We start from the raw sequence: 22,391 nt of genomic DNA on the forward strand, positions 1-22,391 counted from the left end.
AGCAAAGACAGAGACCAGCTTCTAAGTTTAATAAAAAACACCCTACAATATTTGTGAAAACAATACTTATGATCTGGATTTTTATTTTTGTTCAAAAAAAAAATCCCATAAAATTGAAACTCAGAAGTAGATGCAGTAGTTTTGTCAAAATAAATGCGTCTATTTTGGTTTCTCGAGTACTTTCACAAGGTTATTTTCTCAAGTTTCCTCTTTAATTCAGTCACATTCTAAATTGTATTTTCTTTGGCAAGAGCTGGCTTGCTGGGTACCAAATGAGTTTAAGGACTTCATGGTCTCTGATTAATCTTTCAAATACCTATCATTGATTATGTGTAATTTTTTTTATCTTTATGGTGTAGCCAGAGTTTCTGGCACTTAGGAGCTTCAGCACCTGATTAGCTGAAATAACATAATATCTCCGTTCCCATTTTGCAATTATGACTTAATGACAAAGAAGCACATTTAGCATGCCTGTTGGACCACTAAAAGCACAGATCTGACATGTATAGTATGATTTGTTAACAGTGAGAGCAAAATCTCCTTTACGGAGGGTCAGGGTAACCTTGTGAGGAGACACTCTCGGCATAACAAGTAGCTCCACAAGCATCAATTTGTAAGCATAAATTTGGCAGGAACTTAATTATTTTTGCAATCACCCTTCCCTTGACAAGCGTGGCTGTAGTCAGTCAATTGATTCATAAACTGAACATGGAAAAGGGAGAGAAAGAGGGGAAAAATGGGCATGTGAAAGCCTCCAAGCACAGACTGTTATCTCAAAGGCTTCATTTCATACTTAGACCAAACTAACTCTGCTGCCTAGTTTTGATACCAGAATGTGGAAAGGGATCACTTCAGTAGCTTACATGTTGATATTTTTGATCAACTACAATTTTTTACTCGTCCGTGGTTTGTTTACTCAGCTTGAAAATGAAGCTAGATAGCGAGGTTTATAATCAGCATCACTTACAGACTTTCATGCTTTGGTTCTACATGACCATGTAGAGCCTGAAGGTCACCTTCGAGGTCCCTTCCAACTCTTAAGATTCTGTGATTAATAATGTAGTTTCCACTACCTTTAGAGGATCAGATAAAGTCCTGTCTTGTTTGTCAAGCACTCTTGAATCAGCATTATTTATTAAAACATTTAACTCCATTCAATACTTCTCAGTTAAATGTATTTTGCTCATTATCACAGCTATCAGGTACATTCCTGAACTTTCACTCCCTCAGTTGTCACCCACATCCCTCCATGACTCTGGTTGTTTGGCGTGATGAAACAGCTTGTCTTAAAGATCCTACGACACCTGTGGCTGCTGATCTCATCTCTCCCACCCTCAGATCTCCCCTATCTGCTGGTGTATCAATGACCAGCAGAGGAAGTAAGTTAGTGATGCCCATCCTGAGAGCACCATTCGCCTGGAAAAACAATTCACAGCAAGATCCCACCAGAGAATTTCAGCTACCTAAAAAATTGCAGGTGTACAGATTTCATCCTAAATTTTCCTTCTTACTTTTTCTAACTTGGTCTCACAATGCTTTTTTTTTTTGTAATTAGAGGACTAACAGTGATCCAGCCTTCATTTCCTTTCTTCAATCCTTTCTTCCTTACTGTGACCTAAATTTGTTTCTTCTCTTTCAGCACCAAAAAGGAATCATTCATTCTCACTTTTCCTTTTAAAAGGAGAAAGAAAGAAATCTAAGCCAGTTTCATGCTGGCTGGAGCCGAACATAAAGCAGTGATCTAGAGAAATTTCAGTGACATGTTGAAAAAAGACCTGGAGCCAGTGAGGTCCAGTCAGAGACAAACCCTCTGTCTCTGGTTTCCAGCCACTGCTCTTAGGGGACATGAGGTGTGATTGCAAATGGCACAAGAATGCAGATGTGAGGGCTGCACAATGTCCACATTCAACCCCCAGTTCTGGCTGCATGTCAACAGGAGGGAACAGAAAGACAGAAAAACCCCAAACATTTTGGCAAGAGCTAGCTGGTGCCAGAATGGGTGCTCCTGCTACTCTCAAGCAAGTAACTGACTTTGTTATTTGATTTTTATTTCTCAGAAAAGTTTCTCTGAACTCAAAGCAACTGTGTTGTAAAACAACATGAGCCAGGAAGAACTCAGACACCAGCTAGGTGTAAAAAAACCTTCTCCCAACCGTGATTCTGTGCTCTCCTGAGAGTTGGTATGAGACGTGCAGGTCCCACATAGTAACTCTGTTAGCGTTCAGCGGGGTTGTGTTGTGCTGTCTTCTACCCAGGTAAAAATCCCGATCTACGTCACTACACTCTGGACCAGAACTGGAACCCAGAGCTCTGCAGGCATTCATCCTCCTATTTAATTGAGCAAACAAACACTATTTGAGAAGCTTCCTGTCTTCATTCAAATAACAAAGATATCAAACACAGCTGTGTCCAAGAATGCATGACTGCAGCTGTAAAAGCCAAATCTGGAGGATGAATATTGTAATTTTTCACATTCCTTCATATAAACCCATTTATCCTCTTCTCCTTTTGTTGTTGCACATCTACTATATTTGGATCAATATTTGGCAGGTCTTCCTTGGAACAGCTGCTGAGATAAATATTAAATTAATCAGGGCTTTGTTTTTGTTGAAGCTGGGCTAAATTTAAAGATTTGCTACTACAACAAAGAAGTATTTGAACAGTATAATTCAACTGTCTCTTGAGCATTTAAAGTCTTGTATTGGAGATAATTTAGCAGACACAAACCAAAATCGCTTTACTAAATAAGAATTATATGTTATTGCAATTTGCTGGAAAAAATAAATATTAGAGTTGTGTTGAAATACAAACACACAATTCTTGAAAAGGTTTGGATGAGCAGAGGCTATTGAGAATATGTTTGGAGACTCAAATCCATTCGATTCCAGGTGAGAAATAAATAGATACGGTTGTGCTTAGCACAGTCAAACTAGTAACATTTAAAAAAATAAAGACATCTTTTTACCTACACTTTAAGCATTTTTTGTAATTCAAGCAAGGAGACCATGAAGCCCATTTCACACACAGTTGCCACAAAGTTTAGTCTACAGTCAACACTGCAAGATTTCCATATAACATAAAGGAAACTTCACCTGGGCAACGACTGCTTGGGGCTTTTGGACCCAGCCAGGATCCTGATTTATCAGTTTAAGCCATCAGTGACTTAACAAGTGAGCACAGTGAACAGTTCCAGGAACTCCAGTCATCATATTGAAACAGTCACCCAGAATGGAATTCTCCAGACTGCAAATACATACATTTCATTGAAATGCATTGTGGGAGGCAGAGTTACCCATAGTGGAAGGACCTTTTATAGCATACATAAGCCTGCAAACATGTTCGACTCATGCACAGAATGATTAATGTCAGTTTAGACAGCAGCACCTGGTGAAATTCAATACATGTCCAGAGCCACACATCATGCAAAGTGCAGTCCTCATGTAGGCAGGTATAACCACTCTGGGACTAGCACAGTTGATCCAGGCCTCAAGTGGGCTCATAGGCTAAGACAGGAAGAAACACTCTTCAAAGATGCTAAAATCACTTTTTGTAAGTAGTATTGACATTTCTTGCAATAAGCACTCATCAGCTCTCACATGCTGCACCTGGTAGTGCAGGAGAGCAATGTACATGTATATTAAAATAGGGAACTAAGGAGACTAGATGAGAAATTACATCTTAATTCAAAATAAGGACTTTCACGGTAAGTGTAGGTTCTCATGAAAGTGTATACTGAATTAAAAACTCTCAAAAAGGCTTTCATAAGAGCAAACTGCTCTCTTTACGTCATCCTTTTCTGATCAGAAAACATCAAGAATCAGAACAGAAACTTTGAATTTTACCAAAACAAAATATTTTGATTGACATAATATTTCAGAGGGACTTTTAGTGAGCAATTTCTAAAGCTTTTGGATTTTCACAGAATCATAGAAATATAGAATGGTAGGGATCATCCAGAAAAACCCCCCTGCCAAAGCAGGTCCACCTAGATCAGATCACTCAGGAACGTATCCAGGTGGAAAACCTCCAGAGAAGGAGCCTCCACACCCTCCCTGGGCAGCCTGTGCCAGGGCTCCCTCACCTCAACAGTGAAAGAGTTTTTTCTTATGTTTAAATGCAACTTTTTGTGTTCCAGCTTATGTCCATTAGCCCTTGTTTTGTCACTGCATACAACATAAAATAGTGATGCCCCAACCTCCTGACATCCACCCTTTAGATATTTATAAATGTTAATAAGATCCCCCCTCAGTCTCCTCTTCTCCAGACTAAACAGCCCCAGTTCCTGCAGCCTTTCCTCATAAGGAAGATGCTCCAGTCCCCTGATCATCTTGGTGGCCCTGTGCTGGACTCTCTCCAGCACTTCCCTGTCCCTCTTGAGGTGAGGAACCCAGAACTGGACACAGGACTCCAGATGAGGCCTCACCAGGGCAGAGTAGAGGGGGAGCAGAACCTCCCTTGACCTGCTGCCCACACTCTTCTTGATGCATCCCAGGATGCCATTGGCCTTCTCGGCCATGAGGGCACGTTGCTGGCTCATGGTTAGTTTACTATCAACCAGCACTCCCAGGTCTCTCTCTGCAGAGCTGCTCTTCAGCAGGTCAATCCTCAGCCTATACTGGTGCATGGGGTTATTTTCTCCCCAGGTGCAGGACTCTGCACATGTCCTTGCTGAACCTCATGAGATTCTTCTCAGCCCAACTCTCATTTTCGCTCATTTAAAAGTCTTCGCTACAAAGTAACAGATTCTTCCACAAATAAATAACTTTGCTCCTGCGCATTTGCAGCGCAGAGCTCAGCATGAGATTTGCTTTGCCCTTTTTATCTGCCAGGCAGAAGTGATATAACCATTCTTTGAGGCTTACAAGAGTTTGGCCAGAGTCCACAGACTTGTTTTATTTAAGGGCACACTCTAGATTCAAATGTATCTGCTAGAAGGAAAGGTTGTGCTCTGCCTCCTAGAAAGACTGTTCAGTCTTTGCAGTCTGTCTTTTCACTAAGACACTACGTGAGAGTTTGAGCTCTCTTTAGAAGTGTACAATTTAAGAGCTGATGCCTCTGTTTTCCCCAGGTTAGACAATGAGGACTGATCATGACTAATAAATCAGTAGTACTCATTTTTTTTTTTTCTGAGCTCCACCCATATCCAAACAAAGCAGGTCTTTGTGGGCACAATGATGTACCCAGAATAGTTCACTTATCAGATAGATACTTCCTGCCATGCCAGGCTGGGTGAAGATTGCCTGGGGTATTACATCCAGAAGGGCTTGCTCTGAAGCTACAGAACCAAACTATGTTATAAAGTGCACTTGTAAAACCAATTTTTGTATATTCCTTTAAACAGCAGACTTCACTCTTCTTTCAAATAACCACTATGATGGCCCCGAGAGAAGAAAAAGTCCTTTTTATTGAGTCCTTGAGAGAATGATGTGCTATTTGCAATCCAGCTTCAAAATACCTAGCTCATGTCCTATTTTTTCTGAATACTTCTCCCAGCAAGGCCAGGCTTTCTTACTCTGTCTAGCAAGGGACACTAAGCATTGCCAATGAAACTACTTTCTGTCAGGTATCTCTTACTATTTAGATGGAGATATAAATGTGTGATAGATGAAAATCACTGATGCTGACTGAGCACAAACAAGTCAGCAACTTGATATTTCAAAGGGAATAGAAGACTCAAAAGATACCATTGAGCCTCAGTGAGAAAGCTGGATCCAAGAGTCTTATGGAGAGTAAAGATGAATGCAGAAGTTAAATAATGGAACCAAAACCTGGCAATAACCATGGAGACCTACACAGGGTCTCTTTGCTAACACTCTGCCTATCTTCCCAATAGTATTTGAGGTATTTCTGCAGCCTCAGATCCTCTCCCCTTTGTAGCAGATTGAGCAGATTGTGTGCAATCTCTTCAGTTTTACAGTCCGTCATGCTAAGGGACTTTCACACCCTGATGGGAACTTACATATTGGTGTCATCTCAAAACAGTTTTAGAGTTGTTTCCCTTAAGATCCTGAATTTCCATGACGATCACTAACTATTTCAGTTCTCCATCAGTACCTCTTCCCATCAGTCACCAGTAATTGGAAAAACCCACAGCAACTGATTCATTAACTGAAGCACGTTCAGATAAATGCTCCAAAAAGTAATTGCCTGGTTTCAACTTCCTGCTCCCTTTCTCCTTGTAGCTATATTGCTTTCTATCAAAAGCACAATAAAACTTCACAGGCAAGTCCATCGACAAGTGCCACCTGTGAACGTGCACCACCCTATTCACCTCAGGAACTGCATACCCTATGTGGTGCTTTTCCTGCTGCCACACCTGAAAATTATGTGGGCAAAATTAATGTATGCCAGGACAGGAACTATAGAAATCTGCTAGTCAGAAAACTCTTACAATTGATTGTAGATATCAGCCAGCCCATGGTAATAAAAATCACAGAGCAGGTTCACTGAGCACTGCACCTAAGGATTTTTGGCCTCATATTGAGCGACTCATTTGATCTGAAAGAGACACATCAAACATATATCACAGGCCACAACCACTCCACCAGACTAATGGGTTTCCTACCTGTGAGTTGAACTAATACAGTATAACATCCTAATACAGCGTGTTTCTGTAGCAAGTTGAACTACCAGAGTCACTCCCCTGAAAACAACTGGTGAGAAACAACAGAAAGCATTTCAGTTGCTCTGCAAACCTCGAGTGTCACATTGGACATATCACCCTGCATAAGGAAAGCCTACTAAGTGCAATTCCCTGACACCGAGATAACGTAAATAAATGTAAGCATTTTCCTTTCACAAGTTATTCATTTTTTAACGTCTGGCTGGAGCACTACAATCCAGGGGATAAGACTGAGAGTCAGGCAATCTGAGTCAAGTTACTCCCCTCCTTCTTGTGTTTCTGTGTTATAGCTCAACTTCACCTCTGGTTTTTGTTTTTCCATTGGTAAAATGGGTGTTACTGTACTTCACTGAAGCTAATGCATTCTTTCAATGTATGTATTATATTTACCACATTTTCAGACATGGGCAGGACACAAAATTGCAGGAGAAGTACAAATTTCAAATAGTTGTGGATGCTCCATGGTTAATTCATACAAGCTTAAAAGAGATTACTTAATAATCTAAGCATGTGCTTCTTTAGCCACGCCGGGCTATATTCTCTGTTACACGTGTGCTGATTTTATATAGTGAACATTTATTGCTCTATACATATGCTTATCTAATTGTACTGAATACACATGCTTTATTAAACTCATAAATGAGCACATTTATGTGTCTATGTGAAGTAGAGCCCTTCATATTTTATTTATAAAGTGGGACAATAGAACTGCATTGACATAGAACATCCATTTAATTCAGAGGATTTAGGGTCGTCCCACAGATTTTGCTAATTTTTTTTTGCCAGAATCAAAGCTTTTTGGTTTTTTTAATTAGATTTCCAGCCCATCTGCTTGCAAAGATAGCCTTGACAGTACAAACTAATGCACGTTTGCCTTGCTGAGTCTGCAGCCAGCAGAAAGAAACAATGAGACTAGGAGAACAGTGAACTTGCAACCTCCATCTTATTGGGGTGTTAACTACAAAGCCACTTCTGACTGCCTAAATACAAGGATCCTTAACTACTTCAGTGCTGTTAATTTTTCCACCAAATCTGCAGATAAAGTATTTTTCAATGCCCTGAAGTAGTCACATAAGCCCATTTTCGTGAGTACACTGTACAATTCAGGATATCAATAAGGAATACGCCTTCAATTATAATCAAGGATTTTACTCCTTTTGTAACGTGTGGAGAAATACATTGATCACAGCATAATCACACAGCTAGTACCAGAAACCTATAGTGGAAAAGACTGCAAAACCATGATTATTTTGGATTTGATGTAGAATCCACAGGAGCACTAGCCTAATACATAATTTTAAGTGCTTTATGATATAAAACTAAGGAAAGCAGGTTAAAATCTCTGTTGCTATGACATTCTTGACAAACAGCCTAGAAAACATTGCTCAAATAGACTCAGTCTTTTTCATACCACCTGATAATAATGCACTGGTCTCTTACAAGAGTGATGCTATGGAAATTCATAGTACTTCAATGCTAAAATCACCCACCAAACTAATGGTCATTTTTTCTTTAAAAAGAACTGACTATTCCTCATTTTCTATAGTTACCAGTCCCAAATTTAAGTAACAGTTTCTAATGCCTTTGCTATAAACTGTCTTAAAATCATTAACGTGTTTAAGTCCATCAAGCAAGCTCACACGTGTTGTTGATGTCTGAAAATAAAGAGGAAAGACTGAGTCTGAGTTTATGACAGTGGTTGCTGCCTAAATTACCACACTGTGGGGATGCTGCATGGATGCAGTCATATCCTGATATTGGGTTTTGAAAGGGCAGCAACATTCAATGTCCACGCTTCTTTAATCCTATAGTCTGTCTGATAAAAATATCTTCCATCTGGTCCCTCTTTGCATGGTCGTGCCTCACAATATAGAGAGCTTGATTAAGCAATTAAGATGGTGCACAAAGCACTTGTTTACACTCGCTGGATATGGATGGGCTTGTGCATGCACTTGAGTGCTTTTCTGGAGGAAGATCACAGTACTTAGACAAAAATTAGGAAAAGGACCTGGGAAGTAGAAGCCTGCAGGCCAGGCAAATCTTTAACTGCTTCAGTTGACCTCTTGCATCAATTTCAAAGTTTATTTTAGTAAATGAATGCATCAACCTAAAAAAGTATTGATACCCTCCTTTCATTTGTGACTAAGAGCATACGTGGTGAATGCATGTTTCCACCATGATGATTTCCTTCTTGTGCCCCTGGCAGTTTAGGCAATGAATAAATATATTTTTTTGTGTGTCAGAAGATGTAAGAGAATTGTGGGAAAGTCCCAGGCTTGGTGAATGGCTGCTGAGGCAGATCCTCTCCAGTCTGTTATTTTGAGATACATTTCTTGCTTGGTTCGGTTTGCAGAACAGATATATATTTCCAGAGTGTTCTGATTCTATTGAAGTCAGCTGTAGCCTGGAAGAATCAACAGAAGAATCCTGTGATTTTCACAGGAGGCACCCATCAAAGGCAGGAAGAATTAATGGATTGATAAATCAATCCAGACCCACTCATAAAATTACCTGACACATTAATTTGTGTCCTGTTACACCATCTGGTGATAATAACTGCTTTGCTCTTCTCTCTGGCCCATCTAACTAAAGTAGTTTATCATTAGCTTTTTTAGAACTTGACCAATATTTGAATCTATGTGATGCAAAATATAAAGTGTTCCACAGATGACTGTTAGCATTGGAAAGAGAAACTTACATTGTAAGAACGCTGTCATAACCTGCTGTATCATCTTTTATCCTGAAGGATCTTAAAGAGCTTTGCCCTGAGTAATCAGATGTTAAATAAAACAAAGTCTAATATCACACTTTAGAGTATTTCACTCAAAAACAGAAGCAGAGGGAATTGCCTTTTTGTGTTGGACTTAAACAAAGGACAAAATACAGCCCAGAAGATCTATGACAATGTCCTTTGGAAAGGAACTTAATTCATGGCCAAGAAAATGAGAAATATAAAAAGAAAAGCAAGGACTTAGAAAGCTTTGTGTCAAAAAGGGTTCACAGGTGCAGGAATTAGAATTTTAACACAATCCCTAATTACACTTCTGACTTCTGGCATCTTTTCAAGGCAGCATGAACACAGTTAAAGTTCTTTTGTGCATTCGTGTCCTTCCACTAAAAAGGCAAACATACGTTTTTAGTAGTAAAAACAATTAGAAGTCAATTACCTCCAAGTGGGCAAAGTGAGCAGAATATTGGCAAGACAGACTTCAGCTTCTGGAAATACTGATTTGTCACCAATTTTAAAAGCCTAGGAATGGAGATCAAGGCAATTTTGCACTAGTACTGTTATCAGATACTTTGATTTATATTGCGCCATTTTCTGTACCTTATTCAAACATATCTGCTTTAATTTTCCAAGTGCCACTGGTACTTGTACTGAATGTACAAAATACATCATGTGTATTTTAACATGAGGACAACTAGCATCTTACTCACTAAGGCAAATATTTCTAAACCCAGTGTTAAAGTTAATTCAGGGGGATCCTCAAGTGGCCTCTTTCTCAAAGGTACTGAGTTGATTTTGTCTAACAGAAACGTATGCCACAATTGGCAGTGCCCAACCCGTCATCGGAAAAGCGCTGCCGATGCTAACATAGCACAGATGCAATTTAACAGTCCATAAAACTACAGAGATGAAGTGTCCTACAGAATTAATTCCTAAATCAAAATCCCAGGAAACCTTTTCATCTGATCCCGTTTTCCTGTCACCTACCACATACTACCTGACACTGCAAAATCATTGGGGTGGCTGTTCTGGAAATTAAGGAGAAATTGAGATTTTTGTTAGCCTGGTAAGTGTGGAATGATGTAATAGCTGAGTTCTGCCTTGTGAACAGAGAAGAAAGAAACACTGAAAGTCCCACACAAATTGCTTGTGTATTTGATTCCTAGTCTAACAGTTCATTAACAACGCAGAACTTCCAGACATTCTTCCTATGGGTAAGATTGTCTGCTACTTCCCTATGTACCTGCTTTTTAATTAGATTTTGGAATGAAACCATGGCTCCTACCCACAAATCTCCGTTGGGAAGCAAAATCTAAACCGATCGGTGATCTCAAAGACGTTTGCTTCTCCAGATGCAGTTTCTGAACTAAATTACAAATGTCATAGAAAGAGAAGAATGGAGAAATAAGGGGACACAACCACAAAATTGGATGTGGTTAGTTGGGGTTGTGAGAGCTCAGCTGTGTCCTAGGAATGGAGGAAAAAGAGCTCTGAAAGAAAAATAACATATTGCCTATATGATTAATTCTTAGACTAAAAGTTTATTAACAAGGAAGCGTTTCCAACCATTCTTCGTGTGTGTAAAATCATCCATTAGCTTATCAAGTACCTGCTTTTCTGTAAACATTGTGTTTTGAAACTACAGTTCTTCTCTAAGGTTTTTTTTCTACTCTCTAGACTCACTGCATGGCAAAATGGTACTTTTGTAATGCGAAAAATGCTTTTTCTACAACCCAGAGGTGACACAGTACATAGTCTTACATAGCACTCCCAAGACAATGTCAGGAAACGCAACTTTAAAGACACTGCTTCTCAGAAACAAGAGGCGTAATCAGTGCATACTGTTAAAGAGACTTGTATTTCTGCCTCATGCAGCATAACTATAATAAAATCACAAGGAATTTTTTATCTTCTTCAAGACGTAAAAATATCAGCTGATTTGGTTTCCCAGACCTGTGTGAGGTGTCTCCTGTATAAACTGGTAAATTCAGGTTACGCTGTTAAACCAAGGGAGATGAGAACTCAATGTTGAGTCCAGAACTAAAATTGAGGAAGCTCTGACTGTATGTCTTCCTTGATGTTCCATGTACTTTAGTGCAAATGTGACCTAAATGGGCAGCCTAAACTAAACCATAGCCTCCCATCCGAATACTATCTACAAAGATCACTAAAAGACATAAGCAGAGCTACTAATAAGCATAGTCCTTAGTTGGTGGTCTAAGCAGAACTGCTAAGGCTACTGAAAAGGAAACACAATTTCCACCTCCAATTAGGACTGCCTCACAACAGAAAAATGATGGAAGGAAAAATTTGCATTGCTGCATTAGCAGAGAAGATTTTGGCTTCTGGGGCAGTCAGCTGCTGAATCACACAAGATTAAGATATCACAGACCTATTAAATCATCCTCACCAGGCATGTTGGTGAGAAAGAATAGTAACCTGTACCATAAGCCTACCTTTCTCGCAGCTAATCTTTCCCTAGCATGGAATAAGACATTAGACATATTAGACATTAGATATAAGACATATAAAGTGTTCATTTTCCCTAGCATGGAATTAACATGCAAATAAAAAGGGAAGTATTTTAGGGGTACAGTTTATACCAATATAACTTAAAGAGTATTTGAAAATATGGAATACAAAAGTCTCCATTAACTATTACTGAAGGTATGGCTTTTTTCATGTGACAAAATAAGTGCAAGTACACAGTAGATGCAACATGTACAGAAAGTCCATCTGGAGTTTTCTAAGGGAAAAAAATGGCATTTCGAGTGGGATGAGATGTTCACCCAAGGAGCTGCTTAACACCACGCAACAACACTTCAGAACATAGCCTTCATTCTTGACCTGAAAGAAAGTGTTTTGCTGATGGTCCCTCAGAATCACCAAAGCATTTACCATGCTTTGCAAAATGCTAACCCACAGAGAAAATTTGAAATCACTCCCTGGAGTTCCAAAGTATCACATGTATGAGTACAACATGTATTCTATAATGCCATAAAGCTCCTTCTCAGAATCCCACGGGTCTCCATACTAATGCTATATTGGTATGTTGTTATTTGTATTCCTTAAATGGATACATTTAATAACTCCTTGGATGCTGGGCTCTGCTTTAGGACTGGGAGAAGAAGGGTTCGATTTTACCAAGCAAAGAATTCTAATGAGTAATTCTTTCAAACTAAATTTCAAAAAGTAGTATTTATTTTATCCTCAATGACAGCATCAATAGCAGAAGCATCTGGCTTGCCAGATGCTCAAATAAATAAATAAACAATCAAACCTAACATATCCTTCTAATAAAAGACTGAGTGATATTATCACTGCATAGACATCAGAGATTGTCAATTCTTCTTGTATTCCCATGGGAAGCAGCACGACAGAGAAGAGCTACATCACATGAACCTCACACACACACACACCTGAGCAGCACACAGGAAAGGCATATGAAAGCAGCCCGAATTTGGCTGGAGATTAACTGCTGTTGACATTATACTTTTTAGAGATATGCAATTATTCCACAAAGTCAATGCTCTACTAAAATTTCTATTCAATGACTTTAACCAAAAGGACCATTCAGCAAAGATGACTCTTGTAAATATTGCATTGAGCCCACAGCAGGTTCCTACTTTCTCTTGTTAACACTGTAGCAGCTGCTTTGATGCTTTGGTGTTTTGGTCAAGTACCACAAAGGGACTTTCTGAAAATATTACATCACTGGAAAATTCTCCAGAGGCTAAGGTTTCTCTTTAAAAATAGACACAAAATAAAGCTGTGTGTATAGGCTGGGAAAACCGATGCTCCCTTGTTAATACTAGAAATGTACACTGTGGCACACGTTGACAACCAGTCCGTATCTCCCAAGCCAAAAGTGTGTTTGAATTACACTTTTCTGCCTTTTCTTGGGAAGGAAAGAGAGATTCTAAAATTATTTTTCTTATTTATGATTATATTTTGTGTTAAGGTATTTCTTTCTCATTCTTTTTAATTGAAGTAGCCCAACAGCCTCACACCACAGAGTTACAGTTACATTTCTCTGCACACAGCGTTACAAGATCCGCGGGGAACTCTGCAGCAGCGCCAGGATCCACAAGGAAAACGTAAAATACCACAGACTAACTTGGTTAGGAGCACCTTGTGGAAAATCAGAAGAAACCATTGATGAGATTTACAACTGCCTACCAAACTTGGACACCAATTTGCTTTGCAAACAGCATGGAACTGAGCATCCCAACCTCTGAGACAAATTTTGCCAGTCCCAACCCATACTTTCCATGCTATAAGAGCATCAGCCTGCTCAATAGCATATGTTACCATGAATTGGTCATTGTTCTATTTTAGTTTCATCCAATTTTCTAATACCATAAACTAGCATGTACTTTTATGAGCATGGGAACTGCTGAACTCTTGGTAGTGGTTTGTACATTGATTCTCTAACATTCAGTAATAAATTTGCTTCATATTCTCTGGAGATATTCCCTCTACCTCCATTCTCTAAGAAAAGATGAGTTCAGACCACCTTTCCCTCCTCATGAACACTAATTAGGTTTCTTTCCTTGATGCAGCTGTCTATTCTCATTAAACCTGTAAGAATTTCATATTCTTGAGAGTCTTCTCTGACAGATTTGGTTTAAACAGTGACTGACAGACAGCATCACTGAATGAGCTCTCTGTGATTTGGAGACACGGCTAAAAATATATTCCTGAAAACCCATCAGTCCTATCCAAGCTGTGTGCTGGGGAATCCAGACTCTGGAGCAGCATCCACAACACCTCCATCCATCTGATAAGGACCAGGCAAGCTGGGCTGAGATGACTCCACTTCTGTGTCTCCTGTTTTTTGCTGCATATTGGCACAGAGTAAAGTTCTCATCTATTCTCCATGGGAGTTTAGAAGAGCTTTCTATTGACATTAAGATACCTTTGGCAACATCCTCATTAAAAAGTGGACTGCAAAGCACAGCAGCTGTTTTCCTGCTTCTAATGACATCCATGAAGAGGGCGGCATAAGATGCTTCCGAATAATAATAATTTCTGAGAGTGAAATGGATGTGGCATGTACTGGAGTTACTGATGAGGAACACAAGCATCTATGCTGGAACAAGACAAAACCCATTTTCCACTCTCTGCAAAAAAAAGTAGGAAAGATGTGACCAAAAAGAAAAGTTGGGGTTGTCTGAACCGCTGCATATTCTGCTGGCGGCTGCTGACAGCTTCAGGAGGGAAGCGCCGGTGGCTGGTGCCAGCTCTGCTGCCAGCACACCCATCTCACAAAACATCTCTGTCTGCTAATTTTAGCTCTTCTGAATTACTGCTTATATTAGTGCAAACCTGCCTTCTCCACGGAAGTTTCCAGGTGGCTGCTGCCTGGACCTCTCGTAGTGCTGCAGAGCCACAAATCCGATGGTTACAAAGCCCCCGAGGAGCACGCGATAGCTTTAAAGCAGCACCAGTGCGGGAAAGGCCAGAGAGCACGGTGGAGTGTGCTGCAGAGACTCACAAACCACTTTGTCAGAGAGCCACCGAGAGAAAGAGGGAGAAAACGATGCTAGCACAAAATTTACATCAGGCCATGGTTCCCACCACCTCCCTCACCAGTGAACTGGTGCAGGATATATCCTCATTTTCAAGTTTCTGCCTTTTCTCCATCGCTTCAGCTCTTTCTTCCAGGCAGCAAATGCTGGTACAATCAACATGTAAAAGCAATTTAGCAAGGAGGAACAACGCTGATCTAATCCCCAGATCGAGGGCTTGGATGGAGCTCAAAAAGCAGAGCGCAGCAGCACAGCTCTACGTGAGACAGCTCAGGGGATGGGACCAGGCTCCAGACCCTGCCAGGTATCAGTGGGTCACTGTGGCTCCTGCATCCCAGCAGTGGTGGTGTGCATGATGAGGGGGGTGGTATTTGCTGTTTGCTCCAGATTTGGAGAAATCCAAGCAGGATTTTTCTCACTCCAAAGTCTCCCTTGGGAGTGCAGTCAGACACTACCCACGATGCGGCTAACAGAACTATGGCGACATGGGGAGAGGCTGCACAGGGCAGGCACTCACTCTGTGTGGGAGAGCCAGAGAGTCTATGCTGTTGTAGGGGGATTTTCAGACTTGAAATAGCATCAACTTTTATTTCATCTATTTGTTTGAGTCACTGAACTCGTGTTCTGAAACAAGACAATCAAATATCCATGAATTTGTGTCAATATTAACATGATGTCACACTCACTTTCCTCTATTTAACGACAGAGAGATGAGAGGTACTTCTGTTAGAACAAATAGAAGATATTGACCATTCTTGGTCGAAGTGATGTGCAGAGATCAGCCTCTTCTGCTTTTTATTAGAAGGAAAAAGGCTATGTGAGCTGCGCAATTCAAAGTACATTAACTACAAAGCTCTCTATCATGCTAACAAAACCAGTATGAGAACACTTGCATCATTATACAGCGGGAAGTCAGAGCAGGGCCCAGTAACTAATCAGGCTGGAAGCAGTCTCAGCTCTCATGGAGGACAGAGAAACAGGACAACTGCTTTAGGTCCATAGTTGTGCAAAATCAGACCTTACATTGTCTAGGAAAATAGCAACAGACAATGAACAAAAGAAGTAATTTGGAAAATGATATGGAAAGCTCCCATTTACCTTAGGTTTGAACTAACTTTCTAAAAAATTCCAGTATCAAAAAACTGGGAACAAACATGGGAAATGAAAATCTTGTACTGATTAAAAAGCCTCCAAACCTCACAGATTTACACAAAGCAGTGTCACAAGATCCCTCTGCTGCAAGACAGGAGCAACAATACCTGGGTCATTCCTGAAACACCTTCCAACAGGGTCTCCGAGACACAGATGCTACAGAAACTTGCTTAGTTTCCTCAATCTAGGATTTTAATCCATTTATTTTTCCCTTCTTTGCCATCTACACTGAGACCAAATGACTTTTATTTTCCTCCTCCTTGACCTAAGCATCATCAACACTTTCAATCTTTTCTCAGAACTCCTGCTCCCCAGCTTTGACAAATCTTGTTTCTCCTTCTGCACTTCTAGGAAGTCCACATTTTCTAGCAGCCTCTGGTAAACAGAGGAGCTTGGTGGGCAGGCAGCAGTAGACATTTACTGCAGAATTTCCACATCATTTAGAGCTGCTCTCCACTTACCTAGGAATGAATAAAAAGTCCCAACAGGTCATTACCATAGCTGGAAGGAAATCAGAGATCTTCTTTTCATAAAATCATAGAATCACAGAATGGTAGGGGTTGGAAGGGACCTTTAGAAATCATTTAGTCCAACCCCCCAGCTAAAGAAGGTCCACCTAGATCAAGTCATACAGGAATGTGTCCAGGCAGGTCTTGAAGACCTCCAATGAAGGAGCCTCCACACTCTCCCTGGGCAGCCTGTGCCAGGGCTCCCTCATCCTCACAGTAAAATAGTTTTTTCTTACATTTAAATGGAACTTCTTGTGTTCCTGCTTCATCCCATTACCCCTTGTCCTGTTGCTAGATACCATCAAAAAAAAAGGATGCTCTAATCTCCTGACACAAGCTCTCATTTGAAGAGCTGATCTCCAACAAGAGGTGAATATGTAACTTGGTCCTGAGGTTCAGTTAGGAATGCAAGAAGCAGACCAGAGTGATGTAGTCAGAAGCCTTTTAACAGGACAAAGTGAGACCACCGTTTCCACAGAAGTCCCTCAGTCCTAACAGATGGGCATAACATCATCACGTACCAGTACCACATAGAGTGGATGCTGGATTTGAACTGGCTGTTGAGTGGCAGAAGGTTCTTCGCTAGTATTCATGTCAATTACATACTTCTAATGAGCTTCTTTCTCAAAATACACTTACTTTTTTTAGTTTTTAAATCAAATTATATCTGAGGAAACTACGAAACCTCCATTAGCCTCATTAGCTTCACTTCATTTTTTTTACTGTGGCATTTTGATAAAAGTGTATGGTGGAATAATTATCTTAGAGATGGCACCAGATATTTAGTTACTAAAATTACCATGAACTCCTTGGTGTTATTTTTAAAACACATGGTTATTTTTGAAGATCTACAATAGCCTCCAGGAAGAAAAGATCCTCAAAAGCTTCTTTTGTGCCATGATCATGTAACAGAAAGTAGAACTCTAGGGTTTAATTCCTATCAATCAATAAAATGAGTTTCACACTACTCCTGGCCACAGGAGCTAATATATACAGTACCACAGGTCATCAGAGGAGAGCTTAAAATAAATCCAACAGTGGCTGACTATTGCTACATTTTGCCATCCCTTCTATTGTTCTTCTAATTTTATAAAGCCCCAGTCACTGAACTAATTATCAGAGGCACTTAAGTTGTTTTACCGATCCTAGTCCCTTTCATCAAACTTGTGCAGCGCTGAGGAGCTGTTCAAACACACAAGGCTGTCCCTTGGAATCGTTTTACTGCAGTTATGAGCCCAGAACGGCAAAATATTTGAGCAGGTTTTTAAACAGAGGACAAATAAAAAGTGGATGTCTTTAAAAAAAACAGGCCTCCAAGGCATCTCGGGTTTCCCCCTCTGCAGTGAGCAGAGAAGACTGCTTATCTTGGCTCCAAAACAGATTGATGTGTTCAGCTGGAAGATTCACTATAGCTGACAGAGAACATTTCCTTCATCGTATTGCTTCACCATGCGAGAAGATAACTCAGGCTAATAATATTCTGTCTCCTTTTTATCCTCCTATAGCCTACGCATAACTTAATTCTTAATTCCAAAGGGCTCACAGAGGAGATTGGCCTGGTGCTAGTTTCATTTACACACATATAAATCAAAACTCAGCCGACTGGAATAGATGGCACTGCACTGGTGTTAAAAAAGAAAATCCTCAGCGAGGCCAGAAAACTCCCCCTCAGCTCCCCTGACCGTAAACACCACGCTATGCTACATTCAGGCACACCCTCCAGATTGCTAAACATGGCATCCCATTTAAATTTGCATGTAAATAGAAGCTATCCTGGCACACAAAAAATACAGCTTCCTCTATCCAGAAAACATTCGTGTCAATGTAAAACAAGCAGAAAATGGCACGGCAGTAGGATCCTGGCATCCCTGGCAATTATCTTTACTTCTAATGAATAGTGTCTTTGTTTCTTAGTAACTAATTATAGCAGAACTGTTTGGAGGAAAGGACCTCGTGATGTACCCAAAAGAACTAGAGTACAGTGCTGAAGTAGGGCTGCATTTGTCCACAGACTCATAACTACTCACAACCTCCTCTTGGTACCCAAGTCTGCAGGATACAGCTTCTGGATCACCCCAAGTCCTGTGGAGGGCAAGGTTACTATTACTATTTTGGGATAGGAACAAACTGTGTTCCTAGGTTGAAGTCTTAACCCCCCTGCAGCAATCCTCAGTTTCCACTCAGGAAACCCCACTGACTGCAGGCACCTGCCTGACCGCGACTCGCAGCTGCATGAAAGCGCTCACTATTCTGCCCTAACTCAAACACACATTGCTGCTTTCAGAAAACCCACATTATTATTCGAGGTTTTTTTGAAGAAGCAATTGCAGAAAGATGAATCGGAAACTTTGCAAACTGCTAGCAAGACCCTGGTTTCACTTACCCTAATCTATCATCATATTTCATCACCAACCTCACACAAGCACAAAGCCCCCAGCAACGTGCCACCTCTGCTCCCTCCATTATGATAAAAACCACGGGTTAAGTGACAGATAGTATCAGTGTGGATAGCAATCTGTCTTGCTCAGAAACCATTGCACTGGGAATAAAGAAAGACTTCTTACACTGGCATCAATATGATAAATTACCGTCTCTTTTTTCCCTAAAGAAGAATTTCTAGCTTTTCAACCAGCACAGAAAACTCTCTCCCCTTTCAGCACTCTGAACATCAGAGCAGATTCTCCTGACATCCTGTTCCAAGTCTCTGCTAATGAAACTGTTTATTTTGGTGGATGGTTGACGCAGGTATTCATTACAGCACTCAGGTTGGAATAAACATGAACTGGGAGACACTGACATACATTCAATCTGTTCCTTCCATATTTTTTTCCCCCAAAAAGTAAATAAGTCTGAAAGCTTTGCTGGTTGCCCTTGTTAACATGAACAAAAAGTTTAGGGAAAATGAGTTTTCAGTGTTTTCTCACATCACACACGTTACACAATCCCACGTACCAAACCCACGAAGTTTGTGGTCATGTTTCCCTCCTACAGCAGTGAGCTCACAGCTGTGGCACCCAGCAAAACAGGACTAGGAGAAACCTAAAGAAATCACCTCCTGATTCATCATCCCCTCTCCCTCATATTTATATCTGCAATAGAGGTTTGCCTGCAGTTATGCAGGTATTTGAGAAGAAATTATATGTCTTCTCTTGTTAATGGCAATCCCTTAGAAATCTTTTCCTCATGTCCACTCTAAGCTTCCTTGTTTTAGTGTAACACTTCTATTTCTTGTCCTAGCCCTACAAACCCTTTCCTTTTACAGCATCAAAAATGCTTTCAAAGATCCTCTCACCCTTCTGTTCTCCAGGGTGGGTATCCTCAATCCTTTTAATCCTTCCTTGACAGGTCACTTTTTCTAGCCCTCTGATCACTCTTGCTGCTTTCTGCTCCACACTTCTGAACGTGTAACATTCCCAGAAGGAGACAGTACTCTGGTTAATGTCTCAACAGAACCAGTCTGCGAGGATCCTTGGGAAACTGGTGAAAGTGCTTCATGAGTGGCTGGTCCTTCACTGCTGCGTGGGAGGTTTCCATGGTGGGAAAGTTGTGTAGCAAAGGAATGTTCTCTGGTATAACTAAAGAGATGTCCTTCAAAGGCTTCAGACATCAGGGCAGAACAGTGGGGATCAGGAGAGGGAATGCTTTTTTAGTGTTTCTAGAGAAACAAGCAGCTGGGTCTCATATGAGCTCCTTTAGCATGCACCTCTATCCCCCAGCTTCTGCATCATCAGAGAACAATCATTGCTGGACTGACTCTGAGTAAGGTAACCAAAAGCAGCATCAAAGACTGAGCCAATTGATTTAGTTGTGTAAAAGTGAGAAACAGAGATGTATCTCGCTGTTACTGCCACGTCCATGAGGAAAGAGCAATGAATAGAAAAGACTGGCACATTAGAAAGTACTTTTTGCTGCACAATTGCTTGTAATCCCTCAAGCAATATCATACCTTTGGACTTGTGACCATGTAAAAAATAATATGTGAGGGGGAAGTTTCACTACAGCAGCAGCTGGAGGAGGAGTGCCAAGCGCTAGGACATGCACTCCCAGGGAATCACCTACTGCTCTCCCGGCCACGCAGCATGTCTGTAATCTCACACAATATGGTTGAAAATAGAGCTAGAGTTAAAAAGGGGAGGAGGTGGTGAGAAAAGCAAACCAATTCAGCTTTATTAGTAAAATCCTGATGAGCAAAAGTCCAACACAGGAAAAATAAAGCGTCACCAGAGGACTTGTAAAGTCCAGGATATGAGCACTTGCAGATCTGGCACATGCAGCTGTGTTTGCCCCTCACTCTCCACAGCCAAGTGATGAGCCTCCAAATAGCCCCCAACTGTCTTCCATACCAAATGTAGGACCTTTGTTCTCTGCACATCACATGTTTAAGGAACTGAGACCCTTAACTCTTGACTTCTGGATGCAGTCGACCCCTCTGCCCTTCAGGTGCAAAAACACGCTTGGCAAAAACATGGTCACTATTTAACAGGTCATACCCTGGTTTTAAAAACAGAAGTAGCTCCTGGGTGGCACAAGTTGTGTTACTGAAACCCTGAATATCCCTCCCCAGCATCTCACTTGCCCTGGGATAACCTTTACCTCAGTAGTCAGTGCAGTGGTTATTTGGTAAGGATATTTGGCAAGCTTGAAAACAGAGAGAGGAAGCTGGATGAGGGTGTATAGAGCCTTGTATTCTCAGAAGCAGTAAACATTGGCTCAGGAATACCTACTTGGGCACTGAGCCGTGTAAATTGTCTCCCAAAGCTAACAAAGATAAATACACACTGGCAACAGACCTTTCTTCCAGTATCCCTGGGAAAGGGATGGGGACTGAAGCTGGAGCAGAGACGTGGGGACTAATGCAGGGAAGGATGCTGACTTACATGCAGAACCCTTTTAAATGCCTTTCTTTGAAAGTTTCCTTCTTAGTTTTCCCAAGTTCTTTCCTGAGCCTTGAGAAAGCTCTGGGATGTGCAGGAAGATCTTCCTCACACAGGGCAGGCTTTCCACCCAGTAGCTACAGTCCCCTACCCCAGCTCTCCTCAGCCTCCCACAAGGTATTGAAAAGCAACAGCAGACAGCAGGCTCTCGCCAGCTTGCTATATTTAACGGCAGAGCTCTAAGCACTCTCCTCCCTTTCCATTCCCCTAGAAGAGCTGTGCAGAAACATGGTGAGCAAGAGCTGTTCCTCGTAGCTGTCATGAGCCTGAAGCCTGGGTTTGCTCCCACTGCCTCCTCTCCGGGGCTCCTGCCTCGCCGCGTGTGCGATAAAAGTCATCGGCGCATACACAGGAGGAGGCAGGGAACACTTTTGTTTCTCCAGCCTAAGAACTGAAGGTACTAAATGTTAATACTTGGAAATCAGCAACTGCCAAGAACAAGTTCCCCACCCATCCATCCACCCTAAGCTTTGAAGTGTTTTCTTTCTAGCTTTACCTTGGCACGCTGGCCAAATAAGTCACAAGTTTCCGAAGGTCTTCCTGCCTTATTCTGTCGTGATTGCTGCGGGCTGGGAAGGTCAAGACAGGACCACCTCGTTTATCACGGCCACCTGTGGAAAAGAAATGATTGTTAGAAAATCAGGCAGGAAGCACATGTCAAAAAAAACTATGTGCACTGAATTGACAAACCTAAATTACGGCACATTCAAGCACCCGTACACTCTTTGCAGCTTTCAGGCTTGCGTAATCAAGGAAGACGTGCCTGTCTTTGCTAGGTCTCCAAAGGGGGGAATTGGAGAAAAGATAGGACAAAAAATTCCAACACGAGGAAAACTGCTACTAGCACTTCTTCTGACTTTCACCTAATCCCAGCAAATCTAAGATAACTGCCAATCCAAGCAGGTGATGCTAATG

General features: G+C 41.1%; 1 protein-coding gene across 5 annotated transcripts in view; it reads right to left on the reverse strand.

Moving 5' to 3' along the window:
* The window catches only part of KALRN (kalirin RhoGEF kinase), a 527,013-nt gene that overhangs the window by 322,755 nt on the left and 181,867 nt on the right, over nucleotides 1–22,391 (reverse strand). For all 5 annotated transcript variants that reach the window (XM_062005204.1, XM_062005203.1, XM_062005205.1 and 2 more), the window contains exon 3: nucleotides 21,973–22,087. In XM_062005204.1, coding sequence (XP_061861188.1) covers nucleotides 21,973–22,087 — 115 coding nt within the window. The remainder of the gene's footprint in view (nucleotides 1–21,972; nucleotides 22,088–22,391) is intronic.

This window comes from Colius striatus, chromosome 11 (assembly GCF_028858725.1).
Source record: "Colius striatus isolate bColStr4 chromosome 11, bColStr4.1.hap1, whole genome shotgun sequence".
NCBI lineage: Eukaryota > Metazoa > Chordata > Aves > Coliiformes > Coliidae > Colius > Colius striatus.